Source organism: Macrobrachium rosenbergii, unplaced genomic scaffold, assembly GCF_040412425.1.
Source record: "Macrobrachium rosenbergii isolate ZJJX-2024 unplaced genomic scaffold, ASM4041242v1 13875, whole genome shotgun sequence".
In the NCBI taxonomy this organism is placed as follows: domain Eukaryota; kingdom Metazoa; phylum Arthropoda; class Malacostraca; order Decapoda; family Palaemonidae; genus Macrobrachium; species Macrobrachium rosenbergii.
Genome location: NW_027100719.1, coordinates 2,237,811 through 2,261,424, shown reverse-complemented (window position 1 = coordinate 2,261,424; position 23,614 = coordinate 2,237,811). Strand labels below are relative to the sequence as shown.

General features: G+C 37.4%; 1 protein-coding gene across 1 annotated transcript; it reads right to left on the bottom strand.

Annotated features, from left to right (window-relative positions):
* Positions 1-4,598: 4,598 nt before the first annotated feature.
* On the bottom strand, positions 4,599-10,943 carry LOC136837868 (uncharacterized; the record flags this gene model as incomplete). Its single annotated transcript, XM_067102754.1, has 3 exons — positions 4,599-4,653; positions 6,686-6,808; positions 10,126-10,943. Coding segments are annotated over 3 exons (996 nt in total), but the record flags the coding sequence as incomplete, so codon positions are not given.
* Between the last annotated feature and the right edge of the window lie 12,671 nt (positions 10,944-23,614).

The following is a 23,614-nucleotide window of genomic DNA, read 5'->3' as shown; positions in this document are numbered from 1 at the left end:
TTAGGTCAACAGATGTGAAATGAGCTTTTAACAAAGCATGTTCAGACATCTGTCACCTTCCAGGGGTCGAACCTGTGTTCGCTGGCTTGGTAGAATTGAATGCTGTCGATATTTTCATTAAAAAATGACGAAAACGTCGATGAACTGTAAATCATCTCTGCTGACCTTGAGGGTATAAACGGGATGATGCTTCGAAAACGGAAAGATACTTTGTAAATTTCAAGCGAAAGTTATATAGCATGAATTGAAGAGAAAGGAAAAAGAAAATCTTTTGCTCTTTGAGCTAAAGGTCAGGACAGAGTGAGTAAAGGGGTCTGAGGAGGGGAGTCAGAATTGTTATAATATCAGGTAAGATAAAAAGTAACTAATTAAGGAAGAGTTGTCTAAGTTTTAATGAAAGGGAAAGGAATTCTGTATAGTGGTATTAGTAGAGAGGGAGAGAAGAATATTATGATGAAAGGAAAGAGCAGGAAAAAATTGCTGTTCATTCTTAATGATATAACTCAAAGGGCTTTTTCTCAGAATTTGGCTTTGCTGATTATTGAGGAATGAGAAGGTTTCTCATGTTAGTGGGAAACTTTTTCTCTTTTCTCTCTCATTTATTTGGCGCCACCACCGGATAGGAAACAATTAATGTGATATATATATATATATATATATATATATATATATATATATATATATATATATATATATATATATATATATATATATATGTTACACCTACAGATTCAACATTTCTTTAGAAATGCTACATAACGTGTTTTGCAGTCTATCTCAGAAGCGTGGTAACTCGCAACCCTCTCTCCCCTCTCTCGCTCTCACACTCAACCCGCATCTCTCTCTCTCTCTCTCTCTCTCTCTCTCTCTCTCTCTCTCTCTCTCTCCAACACCATCCTCAAAATGGATACTCTAAGGAAACACAATCTTTCCTACATAAATAGATTTATTATCAAACAAACCCAACAAATAATGAATTAACAAAGAAAAGATTAAAATGCATAGTAAATGAGTTATCAAGTCAAAACAGTCTAATTCAAGATTTAAACTTACTCTGGCTAAAAGCCTTTTCCTCAAAACTCCCACACATTCCATCTTAGACATTATACGTCTAGTCTTAAAGTCAACCACATTGAAACAACCACTAACTGCAAAGATTGCAGTGTTCTTTCTCTATCACCACAGCACCCCCACAGACATCTGTCGAAAATGAAACAAACCGTAATCTCCCACAAATACAGTACACAAGTATATGACATAATAATGAAAATCTAAAATGCATGGTTAACCAATGTCAAATCAGAACACAATAAAATAGAATATTAAAGTGACATAAATGACTATGTCCAGTTCTTCCCACAAATTCATAAGTGTATTGGATATGGTAAATTCACGAGTTCACAGTCCACACAGAAAAAAAAAAGAAGTCTGGATTTACCTTAACTGCTGGTTTCTAAGAAACTGGAACACACAAAGCCACGTCTGGACGATATCGCTCTCGCTTAGTTAATAATCAATCAGACCTAACTTTTGGGCACAATTAGACACAATCTCCATTTTCTAACGCACGAACTTACGTACTTGCATACCAACTCGGTCGGTTGCCTCACATATCAGCGTCAATATTGTGTGTTCATCGAGCCAAAACAGCTGAAGCAATTGAACTATCTGCTGACTGCAGTGATTTTGCAACTGTGCGACCGTCCTACTTCCACTTTGTAGCACCTCTTTCGCTTCATCACACTATGACTGAATATGCACAGTAAATTTAGAATGAAACACATTTCCTTATATATGTATATATATATAAATATATATATATATATATATATATATATATATATATATATATATATATATATATATATATAAATAAATATATATATATATATATATATATATATATATATATATATATATATATATATATATATATATATATATATATATATATATATATATATATATATATATATATATATATATATATATATATATATATATATATATAATATATATATATATATATATATATATATATATATATATATATATATATATATATATATATATATATATATATATATATATATATATATATATATATATATATATATATATATATATATATATATATATATATATATATATATATATATATGAATGTGTGCATATGGTAAAGACCCCAATTAGTACTCTTTCCCAATTAGTGCGCGATGGTAAAAAAAAACTTCTCAGGAATTATGTAAGAGAGTACTGCAATAAAAGAATATGCTAAGTAAAGCTTGACATCAATATTAAATACGAAGTAACTTTTGAGCATTCATTTTGAAAGGAAATGGTGGGAAAAAAATATTTTGTGAAAATATCCAACAATTTTTACATTTACTTGGGAAATGTAAGAGTAGAAGTTTCTGAAGAAACCACTTTTACGATATATAACTGATAGCTTTCTTTCTTGTTTGCTTTCAGATAGAAAGATGAGGATTAAATTAGCCTCTGACACTAAGAAGAAAAAAAAAATACATGGAAGGGGGTGGGGAGGGTGCGTACTAACTGGATCAAATAATACGGATTACCCCAACTAGTACATGCAGTTTTTCAAAACATGTTTAGAAGGTCGTATGCAGCGGTGACGTAATATTCCATCTTTGTCCTAAGTGCCTTTGACAAAGGGTGAATTTCAAAGAACATTTTAGGAGTGACTGCCTTATGAAATTTGGAACTTTCGCGCCAGTTAGTACGCAGCGTATAAGACCCCATTTGTACGCACGTACTAATAAAGCTGATTTCTCTGACGCGTACTAATAGGTGTTGATCACTTTGATGCACGTACAGATACTTGTACGCAACATGAAATAATTTGTAGGCACCATTAAATTATGCATGTCATCAAGAGTTACTTCCATAGGTTGTTAAAAGTTAATTATACAGTAATCAGGCCTAGCCTACATTCTTAAAAATGAAACCCCCCGTTAAACGTACAAAGAACAGAGAACCAAAAGGAAAGCGAAGGCAGTATAGTGAAGAAGCTCTCAATGCTGCCATTCAAGATGTAACAGAGTGACTATCCCAGTACTCCATCAAAATTTAAAGAAGCAGGCCTATGATGATATTCCCTCTCTCTCTCTCTCTCTCTCTCTCTCTCTCTCTCTCTCTCTCTCTCTCTCTCTCTCTCTCTCTCTCTTGCAATTTTTGGCAGTATATGGAGCGTGCGTGTCTCTATTTTTATAGGATGGGTATGTCTTTTCGAGGTACTGGTAGAAAACATAATGTCATAGAAGCCACAGTTAGGCATAAAATGTCTGGATTTCGTCCAAGGAACTGTAGCAAACCTGGTCCAAAAACACTGTTAACAGAGGCAGAGGAAGAAGTTTTGGTAAATTCCATATCCCAATCCCGCAAGAGGGCACATCCTGTCACCGAACATAATGTACTTTCTGCTGTCACGAGTATACTTCAAGAAGAAAAGGAAGAAGGAATACAAAGAAAAAACCTCCCACATTCCAGAGTCACTTAGCAATGCAAGGAAAAACACTACTTACAAGAGGTTAATGCTTTGGATATCTTGAATGACTCCTCCTGAATTTTTAACATTGATGAATCTGGCTTTACGTTCTCACCAAAACATGGACGAGTCCTTGCAATTAAAGGATCAAAGCACGTTTTTGAGGAAGTTTCAGTGTATGAGAAATCAAATATCACAGTACTAGCAAATGTATGTGCAAATGGTTCAGTACCACCACCAATGATAATATATCCAAGAAAGAGAATTAACATTATGATTGCTGAAAAATTACTAGAGGGGTATGATTTCACAGTAGGGAAGAGTGAAAAAGGCTTCATCACCTTTTAAACTCTGTGTAAGTACCTATGTAATGATTTTAGTGATTGGTTGATCCAAAAAGAATATTCAACGGCTAGTGATAGTTTTCACAGATTGGGATGAAACAAGGGAATAATTACTACTTAGCAAAATCACCTTAATGGATTAAATATCATTCTGTACGGTTTGCCTCTAAACACAACGCATCTATTGCAGCCATTAGATGTGGCCGTGCTTGGCTCCCTAAAAAAGGATGGACAAGACCTGTGAAAGAGTGGGAGATGGAAATTCTGACACAAGCTAACTTTGCAGAGGTGTTTTTACCTGCTTACAGAAAGTATGTTACAGAAGAAAAAATCCTAGATGGATTTAGGAAGTGTGGTATATATCCCTCTAACCTGAAGCACCTGATTATTCAAAACTGATGTCGGCAGCGGCAGAAAAGGAGCATGAATCTACAATTTTCGAAGGAATCAATCAAGGGGATTTAAGGAGAGGTCAACCCAAACTATGCCCCTTATCTTATCAACAGATCCTCTCGAACATGTCATCTAAATGGCCCAATAGACATAATTTTAGTTTTTCTATCTCTAAAAGCTTTCAAAAGATTCATATTGTTAGTTTATGATAATTTTCAGCATTTATTTCCCTCTATGAATGAAAAAAAAGCAAGGATAAAGTTACATAAAGAACTATCGCTTCAAATTTGCATTTTATCATCATTGTGGCCGTGAAAATATGGCTGTTTTGAAAAGTACCAGTCATAAAATAGTCAGTAGACCTTCAATTTTGATATACTGGTCAGGCAGTTCAATATCTTGAAACATCTGAGAAGTACAAGACAATGAGTACTAATTGGGTCAAGCGAGTACAAAATAAGAAATCGTTGTCCTAACCGTACGCACCCACATTTAATTCACCTATTTTCCAAGATAATGCACTCAGCCAAAATACCTCTGTATATGTTATTGGGAATTTATCCGGGTTCACACTGATATCATTACTAATTCTCTAGGCCTTGTCTTTTTTTTTTTTTTTACTAAACACTTCGACGTAAGTGACGATTTCCGAGTACTAATTGGGGTCTTTACCCTATATATACATATATATACATACTGTATATATTCAACATTAAATACACATGTTGTTTAAAATACAATTCGCTCTACCTCGGAAATAATACCGAATAAATTCGACCCACAGATAAATCATTCTTTCAGAGAACAGTTTCTTGAATTTAGTAAAGAAGTTCTAGATAATTTTATAATTCTTTCTGTTATATACTTAACACGGAAAAATTATGAGTGGGAAGGTATTCTTTTTAGAGTTTGTGTCTTTTTGAAAGTAAGTGAACAAGTCTTTTGATCAAACAGGATGATTTTCGATTGTTTTCCTTTTTAACTCTGGCCATTAAAAGCTCTTTCACGTCGACCTTAACAGGCCCCCTCGAACGTTACAATGCCTGTAAGAACGTGGCTGCTTATAAACTGAAGAGGACAGCGCCAGATGGCCTTTGCTCATGTTTTTACCCAAAGAAGTGTACTTCGAAAGAATGCACTCAATCCCAATCATCTTCTGCTCACTTTTCAGGAGTTTTTTTTTTTTTTTTTTTTTTTTTTTTTTTTTTTTTTTTTTTTTTTTTATGGGCTTGATGAGGACTCAGCCCATTAAAGGAAGTTGGGTTTTTAGGCTGAACCATCATCTGGCACTCTTCTTCTTTTGTTCGTGTTTGGTATCTATTTATACCCTGTTAGTTTGAGCTGTCTTTACATTCCTTATCTTATTAGGCATAACTTGACTCAGAGACCCCAAGCTCTCTTCAAACTCTAGCTAAGAGGCATTTTCTGTTCTTTAGTGTTTGTGATGAAAATTATCCTCAAGGAAGCCTCTTCGATAAATGTTCTTTATACAAACATTTTATCATGTGGCTTCTATTTTATCCCCAGAGAGAGAGAGAGAGAGAGAGAGAGAGAGAGAGAGAGAGAGAGAGAGAGAGAGAGAGGTTTTTTTCATGCAGACAATCTGACACTGCTGTGTCAAAGTCTTTGCAATAGAAGATGAGAGGAGAAAAGTCGGAGAGAGAGAAAAGAACATTTTTGTCGGGTTTCTAATAATTAGTCTTCGACCTATTCAAGGAAGTAAAAATATATGTATCGTGTACTCGAGAATGATTTTTAGAAAATCTATTCAAGATACAGCTTATCAGAAAAGTAATTTTTATTGTATCAATTATCAAATTTATGAATTTACATGACAGCTGCGTTACATTATCAGTGAACTCTATTGTGTTGGTATCTTATAACAATAATAGAATAATCACTTGGCATTGTCAAACTCCTTGTTGTTACTTGGCTTAATTCTAATGTTTCTAAACAAACAGTGTAGCAATATAATGCATTTTATCTGTAGTCAAATAGTTTCTATTAATTGTTGTGACAATAACTTGTGAAGCTTTTTGGCAGCTAACAGCTAAATTGCTTGTTATGCCCCTATGAATTTTTGTATTTTGTTCTTGACAAAGATAACTCAGCCGTCTGAAAATTCTGTTTATTTATCACTGAAAGGTCGTCTGAATTAATGCTTAGTTCTGAAATTAAAACAGGAGAGTAATTTTGGCGAACCGATGATTAATTTTTTTTTTTTTTTTTTTTTGTATGATCAGTCTCCTTTAATACAATTTATTAAAAGACAGAATAATTGAAAGAAAGTCACCTTTCATATTCTTTATTAAAAGACGGAAAAACTGAAAGAAAGTCATATTTAATATATGAAAGTCACCTTTAATATTTTTCATTAAAAGAAGGAAAAATTCAGAGAACAGAGCAGCCCAGTGCGGAGGGGAAAAGCGGTCAGCATTACCTCGGACTGTCTCCAAGCACGCTCAGAACTTTTCTCTTTTGGGAATACCGGGGATCTCGCAGAGCAATTTCCTCTTTATCTTCTTCTCGCTCCTCTTTGTCTGAATGGAAGTTTTTAGGGGATCTTTATCGGAGGGAAGAGGAAAGGAGCAAGTGACACGAGAGGGGAAGGATCATTCCAAACCATGACACTGCCTCGAGAATTCTGTTATTCTTGGTAGTGACTGAAGAAAGGGTTCCAGGTATTTTGTTGCTGAAAGCATCATCACAGTTCATGTGACATGAAAACAAAAATTCGTGAGACCTCAACTGCATTGAAGGCTACTGCACTCTCAGCCGAGGAAACTTCTCTTTCATCTATTGCGGCAACTGTATTTTGCATCCTTAGGTGAAGATGCAATAGCTGAATTACCACCCGTTTCCTGCTGGAGTCGGAATAAACGGAATGTAGAAGCGGCTTTAAAATCCCCGATGAATTTAGGTTGTTTGACAGTTCGATAGCGGTGAGAGTGATGAGGGTAGATGACTCATCTTTGCGACGGATACAGGACTAGATGATTTGATGAGGGTCACTGACGCCGAATACTACATGTGATCTTTTCACTTTTATAGTGTTATACAAAATTAAAATAAAATTCTGCTAAACAGAACTACATATAAATTTGACTAGAAAGAAAAAACAAAAGAAAACTATAACTAAAATAAATAAATAAATATATATATATATAAAATTCTGCAAAAAGAACTATTAATAAATTTGACCCGATAAAAACAGTATAACTCAAGAAGAACAAAAATATACTAAGACAGCACAGCTGTCAAATATATTTGAGAAGACCAGCTTCTTTGATAAAAGAGATAACGTTATTAATACACATACTTTCTCCCAACAGTTTTGCCATGCTATAATTACCACCTGCTTCACTGCTATATGATAAAAAACGATTCCTAAGTTCCACTAGACTGGGACACTCAACCAGCAAATGCTTAACAGTCAGTGGAACCAAGCAATCGTCACAGAAGGGCTCATTCTCCCTATTCATCACATAGCCGTGAGTTAAACGTGTATATGGCCAATACGTAATCTACACATTACTATCTCCCACTTCCTTGGTATTAGGTCATATTTCCAAGGGTGTGTCTGACTAGTGATTTCTTTCATATTATTGGGGCCTACTCTGTCCCACTGAAGTGCCTATAATTGCTGGATGGATTTCCATATAATATGGAATGCATCACAATATGGAACAAGGCATGTTCTGGGTATCAAAGTTTGTGCTGCTAATTTGGCTAGCTGGTCTGCCTTTTCAATTCCCCGATATGTTCACATGGGCAGGAACCCAACAAAAGAAACAATGCTTCCTCCATAATGGTGCAAGAAGATCCACAGCAAGATCTTCAACACTAAGGGATGGTCAGTATTGAAGACTCCAGGGACTGTAAGGCACTTTTAGAGTCACAAAATATTGTGTAGCTAGACACTGGGAGTGTTGCAATATATTCCAGTGCTACTAAGATGCCATGCAGCTCAGCTGTAAAGTTTGAAGCAACTGAAGGCAGCGCACCTCTTCTGTTAAAAAGATTCACCAAAACGCCATAACCAACGCCAGCATTGGATTTGGAACCATCAGTAAATATAAGTCTTGTATCTATATTGCTCTCATTTCCTCATCAGATTTATCCCTCTATGCTCCATTGAAGTACCTGCAGAATTTCACAGCAGGTAACTTCCAGACATGAGTAGTGGGATACACAAAGGTTCTCTAAAATATTTTTAATTCTATAGCTAAAGGAGTAGGATACCTTGGTGGGGTTTCATAAAAACCGTTAAAAATATTTCTGTTTGCCACAGCAAATGCCAGAGATTTGGGAAGTCTTTGCACTCTAAACCAGTATCAAAGTAATGATGACTGCGATAGAGTTCAAGGGCATTTCTCCTGCATCATCTAGCAAACTAGACATTGGCGATGAACGAAAAGCTCCTGTGGCTATACAAATACCTGAATGATGAACAGAATCTAAAATTTTTAAGTTAGATGAAGAGGCTGAAGAATACACTTCACAACTGTATGACAGCTTTGATAAGATTAAGGTTTTATGAAGCTTTAGTATAAGATTTCTACCAACTCCTCAACTGATGTGAGCAGCACCTTCAAGATGTGTAGAGCTTCTAGGCACTTTGCTTTGATATGTTTGATATGGGGACCCAAGTCATTCTGCTGTCAAAACTAGGTCTAAGAAGCGCACTTGTTCTACACATGGGATTCTATGGCCATACAAATAAGAGGTCTGGATCAGGATGTACTCCCTGATCTGGCAGAAGTGAACCGCAGTAGCCTTGCTTACAGAGATTTTAAAACCCTGTTTCTCAGCCCAACCTGCTATTTTATTTATCGTTAATTGTAACTTTCTTTCAGCTAGAGTCACTGATTGATTGACTGATTTGTTTATTAAATCTGGTGTCATAACATCTAGGTTATTGACGCCGAAACAAATTTAAATATAAAAATTAAGTTTTAAAATAAATTTCATATAAAAATATCTAAAAGTTATGTATAAAAAAAAATTTTCATATAAAAATATCTAAAAGGTATGCATATAAATATTTGAATAAAAAGAAATAGGTTTAAAATAAATTTCATATAAAAGTATCTAAATGATACGTATATAAATAAATTTCTTCATATATTCTATATACAAGCTAAATTTTCTTCAGAAGGCCCGCCTCCAACATAAAAGTATACAATTGCTGAGTGTTACAATCCTTTCCAAGGATTGTAGCAAGATTAAAATTATCAACTTCATCTCGTCCCCAAGACAGGAACCTTTGTCTCAAATTCCTAAGTGTGGGACATTCAACCAGCAAATGTCCCACACTCAGGGGTACAGCACAGTCTTCACAAATTGGAGGATTCCCACGGGACATCAAGAACCCATGCGTGAGTCTTGTATGTCCAATCCTCAACCTGCACAGCATTGTCTCCTGTCTCCTTGGCATATGGGGATATGACCAAGGAGACACAGATGATGCAATACTACGCATTTTTCTATTTGTTAACATATTCTCCCACTGGGACTGCCAATGCTTTTTATTGTTTGTCCTACTACAGGATATACATCCCGTATGGTAGTAGGCATCTTGTGGGTTCTGGAGAGTTGACCGCTGATTTCGCTAGTTGGTCTGCTTTTTCGTTCCCATCCACCCCAACATGGGAAGGCACCCAACAGAACTTAACTTCTTTCTCTCTTCTTTTCAATAAAAACAACCATTCTAATACTTCTAAAATCAGGGGGTTTAAAGGATTAAAAGATTCCAGTGCCTGAAGTACACTTTTTGAATCACTATATATAAAATTGTTTCCATTATGAATTAAAATCTCCTTTAAAGCTTTTAAAATTGCATTTATCTCGGCAGTAAAAATTGAGGCAACGGATGATAACCTTCCACTCCTCCCTATATCAGGGAAGGCTACACCAAAGCCGACGCCAGCATCAGACTTTGAGCCATCCGTGAAGATTGGTGTGTAGGTGCCATGTTCCATCGAATCTTCTAAAAATATTGACTGCATGGCGTCACATGACAATTCTGACTTGGTGAAATTAAAATACTTGCAGAATTCTACCTCTGGAAATTTCCAGGGGGGAATAACAGAATACTTTACTGGTAGAATCTTCACCCTAGGCATATTTAATTCCCTGAGAATCAAGTTTACTCTAAAAGCAAACGGATGCAGTTGCTTGGGATGATTTTCATAATAATGCCAATGCCTTTCCCTTCTCATACATATGCTGGTCAAAGACTTAGGTAGCCTCTGCAATCTATACCAGCTCCGAACCAGCAGACGCTTGTAATGAAGATCCAGTGGCACCTCACCAGCATCTACCAACATGCTCTCAATGGGAGATGATTTAAATGCTCCTGTGCACAACCGTATCCCACCATGATGAATCGAGTTGAGGATTTTAAGGCTATTGGGCTTTGCAGACGTGTAAACTTCGCATCCATACGTTAATTTTGAAAAGACCAGGGCTTTATACAATCTCAACATCTGAATTCTGTCTGCACCCCACACAGTATGAGACAGAACTTTCAGCAAATTCATCACTTTCAAGCATTTGGTCTTAATATACTTCAGATTTGGGATCCAGGTCAGCTTACTATCGAAAATCAACCCAAGGAACCTCGTTTCACCTACACATGGAATTCTTTGCCTATGAATAAATAGGTCTGGATCAGGATGAAATCCTCTTATGCGACAAAAAGTGCATAGTTACCGTTTTACTAGTAGAAAATTTAAAACCATTAACCTCAGCCCACTTCACTATATTGTCGATGCAGAGCTGAAAGCAACGTTCAGCCACTGCCATCCTTGAAGCTGCAAAGGAGAGATTGAAAGGTCGTCAACAAAAGGGTATATGTTATATCTGAGGGAATTATTTTGGAAACCCCATTGATTGCCAAGGCAAACAATGTTGCGCTTAAAACACTTCCTTGTGGTACTCCTTCTTCTTGACTGAATACTTCTGACATTGTTACTCCAACCAGGACCTGAAATAGCCTATTTTTAATAAAAGCCTTAATGAAGAGGGGGCAAATTGCCTCTCAGGTTACATTCATGAAGGATCCTCAAAATGCCATATCTCCATGTTGTATCATAAGCCTTCTCCAAATCAAAGAAGACCGTGATGTGATGTTGCTTGTTGGCAAAAGCTTCACATATTGAAGACTCCATTCAAGTAGAACATCAGTTGTGGAGTGCATGCTTCGGAAGCCACACTGTGCTGGGGACAGATATTTACCCCGTTCTAAGTACCACGTCAAGCGTGTGTTTACCATTTTTTCCATGATCTTGCACAAACATGATGATAGTGCAATTGGACGATAATTTTCTACTTTAAAAGAGTTTTTTCCAGGTTTCGCAAACGGCAATAATTTTAACATATCCAGATCTTAGGGAAGATATGCTCCCTGTAAATTCTGTTAATAAGGCTCAATATGAATTGTTTGGTATTTTCAGGGTTTGCTTAATCATTGAATACATTATATCATCCAGTCCAGGAGCTGATTCATTACGTTTATTTAGGCCAATAGAAATTCCCTCATCGTAAACGGATCATTGTATTTCTCATGTCTCAACGTATTAAAATCTATTTCAACTTGTTCCATCTGCTGCCTTTGAGCCGAGTATGGTCGATCATCGTTTTTCTTTGCAACATTAGCAAAATGATTAGCAAACTCATTTGCAACTAACTGGGGGTCTGCTACCTCACAACCATTGATCTTGATAACTGGAGGTTGACAGGGAGTAAACTTGCCTGCTATTTTTCTAACTCTCTTCCAAACTAGTGTTAGAGGAGTTTTGAATTTATTGAAGAAATAAAGATTGTCCAAGATTCTTTTCGTGCTTTTTGATTTCCAAACGAAAATGAGCTCTTGCTTTTCGAAATTCTACACGGTAATACTCACATTTTCGTCTGCGGTATCTTGTGTATGCAGACCTCATAGTTCTATGAGTTTCCTGGCATTTACGAGTCCACCAGGAACCGGTCGGCGGATAAATATGCCTGATGTACTGGGTATGGACTGAAGACCAGCCGAAAACAATATTGTACTTAAAAATTCAAGGGCATCATCTACGCTGGGAAAGTCATCAGCAGAGTCATCTATTGAGCTTTGCTCCTGGAATGTTGCCCAATCAGCTTTTTTTTGTATTCCATCTAGGTAGCCTGGAAGATGGAGGACTTGATGCTGAACTCACCACTATTGGGAAATGGTCACTGGTGAATCTATCATTTATAACTCTCCAATTAAAATCTATAAGGCAGTCATCACTACATATAGATAGATCAATTGCCGATAGCGTGCCTGTTTGAACGTGAAAATGTGTAGACTCCCAGAGTTGAGATCCCCACATTTTCACCTTCTATGATGGAACTTAGGCATCTTCCTCTTTGGTTGGTGACAATATCACCCCAAAGAGGGCTTCTGCAATTCATATCTCCCAAAATAATAAAGGGACGTGGTAACTGTTGGATAAGAGATTTAAATTCATTGATTGGGAAGACTTCATTTGGTGGTAGATAGATAGAGCATACTGTATATTTTCTTTGAAGATGGATCTGTACACCTATTACTTGCAAAGCTGACTGGATATTAATAGGATTTTGTGGGGTATCATTTTCGAACATACAAAACGACACCACCATGACTTCCCATATTTAAATTATAGGTGGAGTAATAAGATGTATACTCTCGTGGGCTGGGGCACATGTTGTTACCAATCATGGTCTCCTGCAGAGCTATACAAATAGGAGACACTTGATATAAGCAGTCTCAATTCTTCCCACTTTGCTCTCAATCCCTGACAGTTCCACTGGAGAAAGTTAATGAATTTTATTTTCCTTTAGAGGCTGTAATATTGGAGCCTCTTTTAAAGCGCTTTCAGCTTGCTACCTTGCTCCTTTTTCTAGGAGACCGATTGTTTGTAGCGCCTTCCTTTTGGGGTTGTCGGTTTCAGGGACACCAGACAAAGCTGATGTCTCCTGAGGAGGGTGTGAAGATCAGCAGTGCCAGCTACATCCGGCACTGCCTCCGATGAGTCGGGGCACCAGCAATGACTGGCGCAGCCTCCAAAGAGGCGGGGGCGTCAGCAACCACTGGCACAGCCTCCGAAGAGGCCAAAGCACCAGCAATGCCTGGAGCAGCCTCTGAACAGGTGGAACCACCGGCAATCACTGGCGCAGCCTCAAGGAGGCAGGAACGCCAGAAACCACTGGCACAGCCTCCAAAGAGGCAAAAGTGCCAACCATCACTGGCACAGCCTCCGAGAGGCAGAAGTGCCAGCCATCCCTGGCACAGCCTTCGAAGAGGCAGAAGTGCCAGCCATCCCTAACAGCCTCCGAAGAGGCAGAAGTGCCAGCCATCCCTGGCACAGCCTCCGAAGAGGCAAAAGTGCCAACCATCCCTGGCACAGCCTCCGAAGAGGCAAAAGTGCCAACCATCCCTGGCACAGCCTCCGAAGAGGCAGAAGTGCCAGCCATCCCTGGCACAGCCTTCGAAGAGGCAGAAGTGCCAGCCATCCCTGGCACAGCCTTCGAAGAGGCTCGGTTACAAGTCATCACTGGTGTTTTGTTTAGATTGGCCTTTGTACCATTTATATTCTTTCTCCGGTTGGCGGCTACACTGGCAAAGGATATTCCTGGTCTAACATATAAGTTTAATACTCTCTCTCTTGCCTCTCTAAATGTAAGTCGTTCAGTTACCCTTAATGATTGAATCTCCTTTTCCATGATGTATACATCACAATTTATTGAAGATGAAGGGTGATTCTCTCCACAATGTACACACCTGGCATGCTTGTTACATATGCCATGCTCTGGTTCTGCTGCACTTGACACAAATGGCAGGTTTGCCTTGCAGTTTCTGCCTGCATGACCCTAACATATGTCCAAATTCCTGGCAATGATAGCATCTCCTCGGCCTTGGGATGTATTGTTTGACCTTGAAGCGTAACCAGGCTGCCTTCACTATATTAGGCAATCAAGTGGAATTAAAAGTGATTATCAAGTTGGGAAGTGGGACTAGGGCTACAATTACTTTTTCTTCATTTTTATTACTCCTTGATCTTTCAATTCTTCCACTAACTTTTCCTCAGAATATGTCATGAACTGTGGGGCAAATATCATACCCTTGGGTGGTTCCAATAGGCATGTACAGCACATTTCACTTTTGACTCCTCCAAGGCGAGACAATGATTTTAGATTTTCACTTTCTTTAGCTGAGGTAGATTCAACCGTCAGCTTTCCTTTACCTTCAGGACTAATCTTAGGCTCCGGCCACAACACTTGAAAATATCCCTGTATACATTGGAAATGTCAAAATTTGTCTCTTCCAGGCTAAAGGTCAAATATTTGTCATAATGACTGTTCATATATTCCTGGTCCACCTCACAATCACCATTTACATTAAATTTCCCTTTGCTCCGTACTGAGCATAGGGTTTCAGTGTTATTACACTGGAATGTTTATTTTGCTCTTCTCGTAGTTGTATTCCGCCAGATCGCAGGTTGCAGAGGTCTTTGTCTGTGCCGAACATATCATCACAGGGGTCCAGGTGCCTTATATCCTTATTTATACCGTCCATAAAGATAAAAGTATTGGAAAAAGTAAACCTGCAAAATCTAAAGATATCATCAGCCTTCAGCGGAGTTCATTCCTCCACTAATGGCACAAGTGAGAACCGATTCCCAAATGTCCGCATCCCTACCCTACCCCAAAGGGGATGGCACAACATGATTAGAGTGGCTCAAGTGTAAGCTAACCCGCTTGATAGACTGAGAGCATTATCAGAATACAATCATCCCACCCTAATCAGCATTGCGGGCAAACCGACAGAATGTCGAGTCCTATTCCCAGAATCCAGACCTCCCTGAATCCGTGGTTCAGTCCTCAGAGAATAGTTCCGCCTGAAAACCAGGTCCTAACATTATCGGGCAGTTGATGGTCCTGCCACAGTTCTCACCATTTAGCTTCGGATATAAAACTCAATCCCAGCTATGATACCTTTCCCATTTAACAGGTCCAAGAAATTTGTAACAGTGAAAAATATCCACGCCATTTAAACGAAAGGTTTGTAGGTGATCCGTCAGGGTCTGGCCTTATTCTTCAGAAGAACGAAGAAGAAAAGCCAGGCCCCACTTCACCACGTGAAGGAACCTACTGAGGGGCTAAAGTAAACAGTGTGCTACAAAGATGCTTCCTGTGAACACCATTTCATGGAAATGTACTTGATAATACATTGTCAATTCTCACTAAAGCATTTGTCAGAAAGTTTTGATAAACCTAGGTAAATGTCCACGGCCGCTGTTTTTATGTAACGTTTTTACTATTGCATATCTCCACAGTATCATACGCCTGATGTCAGAAAAGACGGCTATAGTAATTTGTTTTCGTTCAAACTTTCTCGCATGTGATCTCCAAGTCAGACAGAGAATTCAGTAGATTTGTAACATTGTGACTCGAACACTGGGGAGTCAAAATTTTGTTTTCTCGAGTGTGGCATGTTAGTCGAGCATTTACCATTTTCTCTAGTAATTCGCACAAAAACAACTTGTTAAAGAAATTGTCTGTATAACAATTATTTACATTACTGGGATCTTTCCAGGTTTGGGGATAGGAATAATTATAGTTGTACGCTATTCATCATGAAGAAATTTTGAAACCATAAGTGCTGCACACTCTAATAAGTATGTCTTTGCTAAAGGTGCTAAATACAGCAGATAATTTCAAATATTATTATTATTATTATTACTATTATTATTATTATTATTATTATTATTAAAACAGTTTGGACCAGACACTGAGCTGACTATCAGCCTCAAAGGGCTGGGCTGAAGGATTTGATGAAATGACAGCCCAGGCTGTAGCCTAGCACTGATGAATGAATGAATGAAATTAAAACTGCACAGAGGCATACACTCTCATACTCTGAAACATACTCCCACAATAAATACTTACATACTCAAGTTTCCATATATACCCTACTAAAAGGTGTATTAAAATTTGTGTAATAAAATATTAAATTTTAAAATTCAGTTGTTTTAAAATTCATTAGACCCCTAAGGGTTTTCGTATTTCTGTTACTTGCTTTTTATATTTTATCAATTAAACCACAACTCCTCATGAACATTAAAACTGAAAATGTAATTGATTCTGATAAACCTTCCTCCATTGATCTATTTCAAAAAATTTAATGCGCTGCAGGTTATATTTTGACATTCATGGCTTTGCATTCTTTTCCCATCTTTATTTTGGCATGCCAAGGTGGTTTAACATGGGTACCATTTATTTCCCAAATTTTTCCTATATTTTTATGGGAGTACTAATAGAGAGATCTGATATATATTTTCCATGAAAAAAGATTCTTCCATGAATTAATCATTTAAATTTTGCAGATATTTTGTTATATAGAGGTTTTAATGTATCAATTTCTAATAATAATATAGTCAGCTTTTGTAAGGTTCCTTCTAATACTGGTAACGTTTTGTTTATTTTACTGAATTTTCTATTGACTGATTATGAAATTCTAAAATTATTCTAATCATCTTCCAATTTGGAGTTTTATTTCTATTAATTCTGTTAGTTTTTCAGACCACCATGGACTCTCTATTTTGTTGGATGAGGTTTGATTTGCATTGTTTCTATCAGCAGTATTTAATGAAATCAATAAGAAATTTATTAATTTTCTTATAAAAAGCCATCTGTGCCTATGGTTGGGAGCTCTTAGCCGCTGAAATGGAACGGGGATTATCTTGGTACCAGGCTTTCTTTTTGCAGTCACATTAGTATCCCTGCAGTGGCACACTTTCTGACTGCTCTAGGCCAAACTTTCCTGCCTCTCAGCAGAGTCTCTACAGATATTTCTCTTTCTTTGTGGTTGCCACTACGACATCATCCATGAAAAGCCAGATACTTTATCATTTCCAGGGCGTAGCTCCGCAGACTCCCTCTGGGAGTTTATTGAGAATTTTTTCCAAGCATAAACTGAAGAGCAGCGGGGGTGGGGGATCTCCCTGCATGACTCCTCTTGTGAGACACCCCTGCAATTTCGGTACTTAGGCTGTCATATAAGTTTTTCAGTTACAGCACAGATTGCTGATCTAACCCTGCCACCTTCAGGGTTTCTGAGAAGTGCTGTGGCTCACAGAATCAAACTCCTTTTAAAATCAATAAAGGCAAAGTATATAATGATTAGATCCAACCTTGCCCTCTTGACAACCTCAGCAAAAGAGGTGTTTTTAAGGGGAGTGTTTGAAAATCATTTTTTATTAATAACTTCCAGTTTTATAATAATCAGTTTGAAATTCTTAGGCATTGGTTAGTTTATGTATAGCAAAAAGGTCAGTATTCATATTTTCCTTCTGCCCCCATCTGCTGGCACCCTGCCCCATAAATTCTCAAAAAATCAGCCATAACTATTGCAACCTAAGAGCTGAAATTCTACATGCAGTGGTAGACAGGTATTGTAGTTTAGAATAAAAGTAATAGAGCATTTTTTCAATTTTTTTCTTTTACAAATATTTTCAATTCTTGGTGTCCTGGATCGATTTCGTGGAAAAAATAAATCCCAAAATATTTTTGGGACAAAATGTTAAAAACTGGTGTTTTGTAGACAGTTTATTTAGATTCATTTCCCCTTTGTTTCATTGAGATAGACGTGAGTTTCCATTTTGAAGGTCAATAACTTTAGTTTTGGTGATATCATCCCAATGTTTTATGATGACATGTTTTGCTTGTCTGTCCATTTATTTGCTTCTTGTCTCACACTTGAGGTTTCTTATGACAAATTTATATGTTATATACCATATTGGTGTTATCTGTGATTATTATTTTATGTATATTGAATTATATTTTATATATAACAGTCTCCTGGTCCCCTCTTCCTCTCTCTTGAAAGAGTATTATCCCACATTGTGGAAAAGAGTTGCCTAAGGTTCCTTTGTGGCCAGGCATAAATTTCTTGGTCTCGGCATGACTTCTTCGAACAAAGAAGTATTGCAAAAGCCAAGAGAAATACAAAAATTGACTGCACAATATAAGTGCTGAAACAGCATGTGTCAAAAGACAGCGAGGTTGGGCAGCGTGACGTCTTGCTTTGTCGAGAGCTGAGCCGTTGATCAACAAGTGGGTACACCTTCACCCAACAGATTTCATGCAATTTATGGATATAGTTGTCATATAATCGCATTTAGATATTCTTCTTTGATAGCTAAACTGAAATTACTACCGATACATTGAAGTTACCATACATTATATGAAAATTATATTTTCATAAAATAAATTTTGAACATACTTACCTGGTAGTAGTTAGTATATATAGCTTAAGTCCCTGATACGTACCAAAACTCGTGGCAATCGCCGATGGGTAGTCAGGTGTAACATCATTGCGCCTCTACCCAGGTACCTTGAACCATTCCAACTGTTCTAGATCTTCCATGCCCCTTGTCTCTAGAGGGGAGGAGGGTGGGAATTTATCATATATAACTACTAGGCATGTTCAAAAATTTTATTTGATATGAAAATATTTTTAAACATCTGACTACCTGGTAGTTATATATATGTTGATATTTGACACCTAGGTGGAGGGTCAGAGACAGCCAAACACTTTAAATTTCTACAGTATAAGCACAAACCAACTGTTTCACCAAGTTAAGTAGTTTAATTTCACGAATCCCTCATTATGTTCATTTCTTAAGAGGTCCAAGATCCACCAGGGGCTAAGACCTCTGGTGATGCCAACCAGTGTACTACAAACGTTCATGTGACAGACAACCTGAGTAATGCCTTTGTTCGGGCACCATAGAACAAACTGATTACCTGACTAAATCAATGATTGGCGAATATTTCATGCCCAACTCACAAACAACCATAACATTACAATCATTCCATAAAGAACTACGCACCTAATGCAGGACGTGTAGTCCTTCTCCCACTACCATTAGCTGCAATGGTCAAAGTGTATAGCAGTTGTCATGCAAAGTTGTTTGTAATTTAAGTCATGAAAAGAAAAACACCGACTCTGCTTCTCCAGAAGGTAGAGTCCGCGATACTAGAAATCATCTCTGTCTAAAGGCCAGAGGTTGCAACCGCTCTGACCTCATGGGTTTGTAATCCCTGTAGCTTAAGGTCCGCTTCACTGCATTCTGAATGCACTTTCCTTTATCAATCATCTTATGAAAAAGGATAACGACTCTTGACATTGGTATGAGATACCATAACTGAACACCGTGTTACTTCCACTTCACTCAAACTTTCAGTCCTGGGTAGCACGCCTCAGAGCTCTACTGACAGAGGATTCTTCTAACTCTCACCTGCGATCTCGTCAGATCTGGTAACTGGAAAGCCTTGGGCCATGTTGTAATGATTGTCTATTCTAGCCAAAATCCAGTTGTAGAGAGCAGATAGCTTTGCTGCTCCTAAACCGGACGGTTTTATTGAAGGTATGTACTTCATCAATTTCATTGGTCACAAACAAAAATAGAGTCTTCATTGCGAGATCTTTAAATGAAATCTTCTGTGCACTGAACCTATCGGAGCATATGAGGAACTTTAGACCACGTCTAGGTTCCACGCTGGTGAATTTGACTTTTCTCCTTAAGAGAACTTTAATGATCTGAGAAGATCTTGGAGATCCTTTATTGGCAGACAAATCCAAGTTTCTGTGTCTGAAGACAGCTGCCAACATGCCCTGTATCCCTTTAATAGTCGAGGCTGAAAAGTTACGTCTCCTTAAGGTAAAGAAGAAAATCTGCTATCTGGGTCACAGAGGTACTGAAGAGGAAACGGAGTTGTCCTACACCAACCTCTTCTAAAATATCCCACTTGGATTGCATACCCTGATGGTAGATGACCTCCTTGCTCTTGGTGATCGTCAGCTGGCCTCCTTCCGAAAGCCTTCTAGCTCTCAAGTAGTTTTTCTCGATAGTCTGGAAGGCAGTTAGCTGTAGACCTTGGAGGTTTTGTGATAATTTTCAAGTGGGCTGTTTGAGTAGATCTGGTCTTAGAGGCAGATTCTCGGGCGTGTCCATCATCCATTCCCTGCACCTCTGTGAACCATTCTCTTCGGCCAAAGGTCTACTAGAGTCATCCTGGTGCCTCGTGGACACGAACTTGAATGACTTGATATGATCTTGAACGGGAAAAGCGTAAACGCCCAGTTGGACTAATTTAAAAGGAACGCATCTATGTGCGTTGCCCGGATCTGGGCAATAGGAGAGCAGTACATCTCCATCCTTCTTCATTTGCGCCGCGGGCTTAAGAGGTCTATGCATGGACGTCCCCAAATCTGCCACAATTCTCTGCAGACATCTTGGTGAAGAGTCCATTCTGCAGGACTTGACTCCTTTCCTGCTGAGACTGTCTGCTCTCGACCTTTCCCCGAATGAAACGTGTCAAACAATGGCTACATCTCGTCTTCTTGGCCCAGATAAGGAGTTGCCTCGACGTTTCGCATACAGCTTGCACTCCGGGAGTGGGTTGTCCACCTGCTTGTTGACAGCCATCCGCCGCCGTGTTGTCGGGAGTTGACCTGCACGACCTGTCTGGACCGCTATTATTATAATTAAAATAGTTTAACCAGATCACCACATCAGCCTTCAGGGCTGGGCCCGAAGGATTAGGGATGGAATGACAAGTCTAGGCTAGAAGCCCAGCACTAGGCCTAATAGGTCACTGAGTCAATGATGATAAACGGAAATGAAAATGAAATTAAAAGCTGTAAAAGGCATACGCTTTCATACTGAACACACTACACAATAAATACATTTAAACTCATGCTTCACACATACTACTAAAAAGGTATATTAAAATTTAAAATAAATTAAGTAAAATCATAAAATTTGCTTGTTTTAAAATTCATTATACTGATTGATTGTTTTTTCTTTATATTTTTCCAATTAATTTGGTAGCTTCTCATGAACATTAAAATGGGTGTTATTGAGAATGCTGAAGATTCTGACAAAATTTCTTCTCTATTGGTCTATTTCCAATTCTGATAATCGCTGCAGGTTATATTTTGGACATTCACACAGTATATGCTTAACTGTTATCAGCATATTGCAATCTGGGGTATTTGGGAAGAGGGCTACATGTAACGTTCATTAGGTGTCCATGTGTCAAACGAGTATGGCCTATTCGAAGACGTGTCAGAATCCACTCATGCTTGTCTCTCTCTTTGATATGACGAACTCCATTTTACAACACTGGATTTTATCTGTTTTTAGAATTTATTATTTTCAGGTTCTTCGCTCCATATATTTTGCCATTTTTTTACAATGACTGTTTCTATATATTTTGTATAGTCACTGATAGGGATGTCGCTATGCATTTGTTCTTTGTCATGGACCGCTTCTTTAGTTGCTTTATCAGCCTCTTCATTTCCCTTAATCCATATGGGCAGATCCAAATATATCAATATTTTTCCCTTATTATACAATTTATATAGAACTTATATGTTGTACATTATTACTTGGGATTTAGTTTGAATAGCTTCTATAGCACTTCTGGAGTCGCTATAAATTACAAAATTATTATATGACTTCTAATTATTTTTATGGCTGATACTATTAAGTATAGCTTCAGCTGTAAATACAGAGGCTTTGTCTGCAAGAGAACTGATACGTTTTGTTTTGGGATACTGCAGCATATCACACTCCGTATTGTGATTTAGATCCGTCTGTGTATATTGCGTAATGTGGACCTTTTCGGATTATATGCTCTACCACGTTGGCTCTTTGGTATTCTGAGTATATGAATGATTTTGATAAATATTTCAAGTGTGTACAAATTTCATTTTATTCATTGTCCAAGGAGGAGGCAATTTTAACATTACAGGCAATTGTATATACATATTTAGTGACTCTAATAATCTTCTAGCCCTAATTGTAAGAAGGTGGATGATTGTTTATAAACACATCTCTTAATCCAAATAATTTTGGTTGAGAATCATCGTCTGAATTCTCGCGAGCACTCTTCTATCGTTACTAGCTCTCTATGGAGAGACAGAGGTAGTTCACCACATTCAACTTAAAGAAGATGTTGGTGATGATCGAAAAGCTCCTGAACATATTCTAAGACCTCATTATGAATTGAGTCTACCGTTTCAGCGCGTTGGCACTGATGCCGAGCCATATATTTCATACTTTCATAATCAACGAGACAACACTGTTGCTTTTATGCAATAAAAGTAAGGGTAGCGTCTATCGGCTCCTCAAGTAGTGTCTGAGACAGTTTTAATTAGGTTTAATGCCTCTTGGTACTTTGATTTCATGTATGTTATGTGGGCTTTCCAGTTCATGAGTATCAAATACTAATCCTAAAAATTTTGCTGTTTGGCCAATTGGTATACTATGGTTTCTGATTTTTAAGTCTATTTCTTCTCCTTTTTTCCATTTTTTGTTTTTATAAAACATGATTGCTTTGGTTTTATCTATGGAAAATTTAAAGCCTACAGATAAAGTTTCCATTCATCGCCTTTTATTTATGTTTTTATTAATGATTGTTCTGCATGTTTTATTCGAGATGCTGAATAATATATGGCAAAATCATCCATATACAAGTTACTTTAATACCAGTAGGTAGGATTTTTACTGATATCATTAATTTGCTAACGTAACAGTGTGCCACTAAGGACGCTTCCTGTGGAACACCATTTTCTAGAGGAAATGTTCTAGGACAGAACATCATCAATTCTCACTCTGAAACTGCGATTTGTCAAAAGTTTTGTATAAACTTAGTAAATGTCCACAGATGTTGTTGTTTGTAAAGTTTTAATATACCATACCTCCATGTAGTGTCATATGCTTTTTCAATGTCAAAAAGACAGCTACAGTAATTTGTTTTCGCTCAAAACCTCGGCGTATATGGTCTTCTGGGTTACAGAGAGAATCTAATGGTGATCTGTTACATCAGACCCAAACTGAGTGGGGAGTTGAAATTTTATTTTCTCGTGATAAAAGCTATGTTAGTCGAGCATTTACCATTTTCTCTAGTAATTTGCACATACAACTTGTTAAAGAAATTGGTCTGTAATTGCTTACATTACTGGGATCTTTTCCAGGTTTGGGGATTGGAATAATTATAGCTTTACGCCATTCATCAGGAAATAAATTTCTAAGCCATAAGTGGTTATAAACTCTAACAAGTATGTCTTTACAAAGTTGGTGTTAATATATATATATATATATATATATATATATATATATATATATATATATATATATATATATATATATATATATATATATATACACTGTATATATATGTGCGCTATGTGTGTATAAAGATTGGAATGGCCAATAAACCGGTGATTACACGAAGAAAATGATATTCTTAATAACGATATTTTGTAATCTTGACTGCTTGATTATCTACA